At 32.9% G+C, this 5,895-nt stretch overlaps 1 protein-coding gene across 1 annotated transcript in view; it reads right to left on the minus strand.

Annotated features, from left to right (window-relative positions):
• Positions 1 to 5,895, minus strand: part of LOC106475860 (LEC14B protein-like) — a 23,513-nt gene that overhangs the window by 9,541 nt on the left and 8,077 nt on the right. The window contains exons 5-7 of the mRNA XM_013936536.2: positions 5,046 to 5,138; positions 4,030 to 4,122; positions 763 to 852 (exon numbers count right to left, since the gene is read on the minus strand). Of these exons, the coding sequence (XP_013791990.1) occupies positions 763 to 852; positions 4,030 to 4,122; positions 5,046 to 5,138 (276 nt within the window). The remainder of the gene's footprint in view (positions 1 to 762; positions 853 to 4,029; positions 4,123 to 5,045; positions 5,139 to 5,895) is intronic.

The following is a 5,895-nucleotide window of genomic DNA, read 5'->3' on the forward strand; positions in this document are numbered from 1 at the left end:
TGACTTGTACTTAATGATACACAGTTCTATGTCACCTGACTTGTACTTAAGGATACATAGTTCTGTGCCACCTGACTTGTACTTAATGATACATAGTTCTGTGCCACCTGACTTGTACTTAATAATACATAGTTCTGTGCCACCTGACTTGTACTTAATGATACATAGTTCTGTGTCACCTGACTTGTACTTAAGGATACATGTTCTGTGCCACCTGACTTGTACTTAATGATACATAGTTCTGTGCCACCTGACTTGTACTTAATGATACACAGTTCTGTGCCACCTGACTTGTACTTCACTATTAATGATATTTTCAACCATATATTCAATATCTCTCTAGGTTCAGTTAGCTCAGGAGGTTTTAGATTAGTCCAAAATCTAAATACTAAGATAGCTAATGCAAACAATCTCTATGATAAAAGTATAATAATAATAAAAAAACAACAACAACAGAACTATATACATTAAACTTTCAAACCAATATCATCAATGAAAGTAACAATAAAGAAAGAACAGAGTGTAATTCACTTACGAAACACACAAATGCTAGTGGTTAGCTTCAAGTGTTGTCGTAGATTTAATGTTCGTTGAGTAACGTAACCTGATTTACTTCCTGATAGATTGTTATATATATTTATGGTTATCTAGTTTTTCTTATCCATCATATATATATATATTAGTTGCATAGCATTAATCCAAACCAACAAGTAGCTAAAATTAGTCCTACATATTATTTTTGTGTGGATTAAATTTCTTTACCTTAACAGTTTCTGAAGGCGAGAATGCTCTCATATCCCACAACTTTACAGTCTGATCCTTAGAGTTTGTGATCAAGTGTCGACCATCACCCTACAGAAAAAAAGAGCATCTGTTGTAAGTAGTAATACATGTGCAACAGTATTATAGCAGACACTGAACCAGATGGACGCACAAGAGTTTAAAGCAATTTTTAATACATTGACTGCCGACTCTTATAGTATACATCCAACCCCTATTGTCGTGTGAAGTATGCATATGCATTATTTTCACATTTTACCCTTTTATGTGCAACTATAAGTTCATTTCTAATACAATGGTGGGGAATTACCATGTCATGGAAAACTCGTAGCTAACAGTGGGACAAGATTTTCAATTCTGTATGCCAGGTACGAGTTAGTTTGTAGCACTATTTTTAGCACTGAATTAACTTTGGTACTAAGTTTCTGCAGTTGGTAATTATGTGCTGTGTACCACGTGGGTTTTTGTTGCTACTGTCATTGTTCTTCGAAATGGCACTTGTGAATGCAGATGAAGTTGCAAAGCTTCTAAAAGAAACTGATAATGATGATAATTATGATCAAGGCATGGAGTCTGATGATGGGACTGTAGAAATGCCCTAAGATAACAGCTAATTTCAGGTGAAAATAACAACTGAAGATAGCAGTGATAACCAGTCTAGTGATAATGGCGACCCAAGGGTTTCACCAGACTCGTATTCATCAAGTGATGAAAATGGAGTACCAGCAGTACGTGGAAGACCTAGAATTTGTGGGGCCACACCAGATGACCACACAATCGTGGAGTAAGAACAAGAGGTGGTGGACGTGGGTCTGCTGGAGCAGTTCGTGATGGAAGAGCAACCTCTGCTCCAGCACCAGACAGAACAGTTGGAAATGTGAACCTTATTGTCTCATTGCATAATTTGTCAAATGTTGCATAGGATTCATCTAACTTCACTTTCAATGAAAACTCCAATCTTAGAATCCAGTTACAAGATGGTTAACCTAGTGATTATTTTGACCTGTTCCTGACTCCTCAATTACTGGATATTATGGTCACAGAAACAAACTGATTTGCAACAGCTAAAATAACCAAACACCAACTATTGGAAAGAGAATCATGACTAAAATACTGGAAGGAAACGGATGCTACAAAAATTAAAAGTTTCTAGCCTCGTTGATTCACATAGGTCCAAACAGCCTACCAACCTGGGAACACTACTGGAGTACCGATATTCTGTACACGACATCACTTTATAGTGGTGTTATGAGCTGCAACCGCTTTCAAATTCTCGTACGTTTTTGGCATTTCAATGACAATTCACAACCCCAAGATGATGTTGCAAATCGTAATAATAAAATTTTGAAGAAACCCAATATTTTCTATGATTACAACAATGGCATGTCAGTGAAAGACAGATCTGACCAACTGTTGTCACATTACTCAGCTCTAGGAAAAACCACACGATGGTATAAGAAGATTGAAATATTTATTCTGAATGCCCACATCCTTTACAATGGAAATAGGGGACAACAAATGAAACTCTTGAAGTTTCATGAACAGGTAACAATTCATCTAGTAGATCTTCAAGGCCAGGGTTAACTCCAATTCCAAAGGATGAATTGTTTCACTACCTCACATGTTTGACACCCACAGAAAAGAAAGAGAAGCCAACCAAACCATGTTGTGTCTGCATAAAGGAGAGGAGAAAGCCGCTACATGTGTGACGTCTGTGCCCTGAAAAACCAGCCCTCTGTATAGAAAAAAATGCTTCAAACAATACCATGTGCCTCAATAATGAACACATAAACAAGAAGACAGAGAGACATTTGTAATTATTTACTGGACATTATTTTCTTTTTGTCATTTGGTATGATGTGAGAACTTGTTAGTTCCTGCAACATTGATAGAATAAAATGATATATCTAGTAAATGTTTATTGATTATTAATTGATTAATGATTCAGACCTGATCAAACAATGCCATGTGCCTCAATAATGAACACATAAACAAGAAGACAGAGAGACATTTGTAATTATTTACTGGACATTATTTTCTTTTTGTCATTTGGTTATGATGTGAGAACTTGTTAGTTCCTGCAACATTGAAAGAATAAAATCTTGTAAATGTTTATTGATTATCAATTGATTAATGATTCAGACCTGATCAAACAATGCCATGGATCATGTAGAATAACCCTATTTCAGTTATAATCCTTTATTTTAGCATTGTAACCATCTCTTCTTTAGTCTTAGTTGTGTTGAAGTGAGCTTTGTGAAGATATCATGTTTACACACCTCAGTGAATTTCAATAGCGCAAGCAATGATACAATACATACTTGATCATGATTATTACATAGCTTTATGTTCCCCAAACTGGCAGCAGACTGTTGCCTTATCTGGGACACCAGAATTACTCTGTTTATTACACAACAGAGTAATCTTTTCCACGAGTATACTCGTAGTAGGCAGTCAATGTGTTAAATAGAGAATATGACTTGTAATATTACAGTCATCAAAGAGCAGAAGCAGCTTATCCAACCTTGATCATGATTATTACATAGCTTTATGTTCCCCAAACTGGCAGCAGACTGTTGCCTTATCTGGGACACCAGAATTACTCTGTTTATTACACAACAGAGTAATCTTTTCCATGAGTATACTCGTATTAGGCAGTCAATGTGTTAAATAGACAATATGACTTGTCATATTACAGTCATCAAAGAGCAGAAGCAGCTTTCCAAAGCTTATCCAACCTGATTAGGAATACATATTTTGGCTTGAATCTTGATAAATTCATTTTTGAGCTCCTTATGTATTTCTAACTAGCTGATGAAATAACATCACGATGTGCCCAACAATGAAAATCTTTAATGTTTCAAGACTTCAAAATATAAAACTTTCATGAAGCATTGCTTTTCCTATAGTTCTAGCTAGTTATTACTATGTGACCAATTATTACTGAACTACTTCAAATATATTTAACAGTCCAAAATTGTATATTTTGTACTGTAGCTTTGATACTGCTAAACTTTTCTACAACATCTGTAAAACAGTCCTGCTAACGTAAACTTTGTATTAATCTTTACTATAATTTCAGTCTTTACAACAGTTATGATGAAGTTCACAACGTTAGAGATTTAACTTAAAGATTTTGAACATAAAATATATGGTAGTATTAATATGAAATTAAAAAAAATTTATCAAACATTTTTTTTTGTACATACATTAAATGATAGTGTTAGTGAAATTGAAAAAAAATCTAACTTTGGGATCTATGTAAGTTATCCCATCTAAATGTCCCGCTAAAATTCCAACTGGCTGAGGATATTCGTCGTTCAGAGTTCGTCTATCCCAAACCTAGTAAAAATAATACAAGCCAGCATTAGTGTGTAGAATTATGAAAATTTATAGTCAATAATAAATCATAAGCTTTGATTACATTACATTAATAGTCTTACTAAATATAATACAAAAAAATTCGAAACATATGAAAAAGCACTAACCAATGGTGAAAATATTTCATTTCTAAGAGATATTGAAATTAAAAAATTATGTTCGTACTTTCGAATTCACACCAGATCTTACCCTTCAAAAGACATCGACAAGTAACAACAACAAAAAACTGTTCAGTTAATTATAGATCAGACCAAACTATGATCATTTGAAGGCTTTCAGTTCTGAGAATTAAACTGGAAAGTTTTATATGATGATAGTTTCATCTTTTCTGACCCATATCTTGCCGAAAAATTTCTTTGGGCAGTAAAGATCTACACCACATATTTTTAGCATATGCAGTAAACGACTAAAACCCTTTTGAATTAAATAAGATGCACGTACCTGTAAAAAATGTAAAAATTTAGCACCTATAGCCTAAAACTTATCTTTATCATAATCATGATATAAAATGCATCTGTATTTTTATCAGCTAAGCCTAATGAAAGGGCATTACGTATAAAAGTTTTAAGTGTGGTTGTGTCGCATAAGTTTAGAAATTTTCTGAAAATTGAGAGCAGAAGCACTGTACAACTATCCATAAACATAAGTCTAATCACATTAAAAAATAATTAATTATATTTGTCATAAGATATTAGTATTATGCATATTACATTTTTAAATACTAGCTTGTAAAGGGTGTTCACACTGTAAAATATAATTTTATTTAATTTCTGTAAAAATAGTGAAGTTAGTTTAGAAATATTAATAAACATTAAATTTTCAACTGCTTTCAAAGTTCTATTAGTAAATGTATTTTCTATAAAATATCGTGCCGATGTTTATACCTTACATAAGCCGTCATCCCCTCCACTGAAAATAATCTGTGAAGTTGCATCTGCAAAATCGATAGCATTTACATCACCTTCATGGGATCTAACCTAAAATAACAAAACCTGAAGTCTGTATCAAATAACCTCTTTAGTACAGAAATAATCTTTATAAAATAAAATTTACTGCAAAAAAAATTTATATTCTCTTTAGAAAAAAATAAATATTGAGAAATAAATTATAATATTAGAAGAAATACCTTTTCCAAATCAATCACTGGTATTTACTTAATCACAAGATGAACACAGTTAGAACATATACCTTAGCTGAAACATCCAATAGTTTAAACCAGGGCTCTTCTCATTATAAAATGTTTGTTTTTTTTAAATCAGGCTACGTTGTACGAGATCTTAAATGGTTGATAGCACAAAGTTACAGAATGGGCTTTCTGTGCTTTCCCCCCCATGGGTACTGAAACCCAAATTTTAGCATTGTAAGTCTACAGACTTACTGTTCAGCCATGGGGGGTTCTTTAGTGTCAAATGTAAGATTTGTCAATAGAAGTACCCCCAAAAGTTTACAGTGCCCCAGAAAAAATCAAAGAAGGGTGTTTCTACAACATGAAACTGTAAAACTGTTTTTATAAATCTTGAAAAATATTAATAGTTCAAGATGAACCCCTAAAAGGTTATATAAAAACCAACAGGCTTAGGTTTTCACTTTTTCTTAATACCAAAATAAATACCTAAAAATTAGTCACTAAAGATGCTACTTATAGAATTTTTGTAGAATAATTATTTGTTTATAATCAATAAAACCGTGTTTAATTTTTCATCCTGTACAATATTTTAGTGTTATCAGTGACGT

Source organism: Limulus polyphemus, unplaced genomic scaffold, assembly GCF_000517525.1.
Source record: "Limulus polyphemus unplaced genomic scaffold, Limulus_polyphemus-2.1.2 Scaffold9308, whole genome shotgun sequence".
NCBI lineage: Eukaryota > Metazoa > Arthropoda > Merostomata > Xiphosura > Limulidae > Limulus > Limulus polyphemus.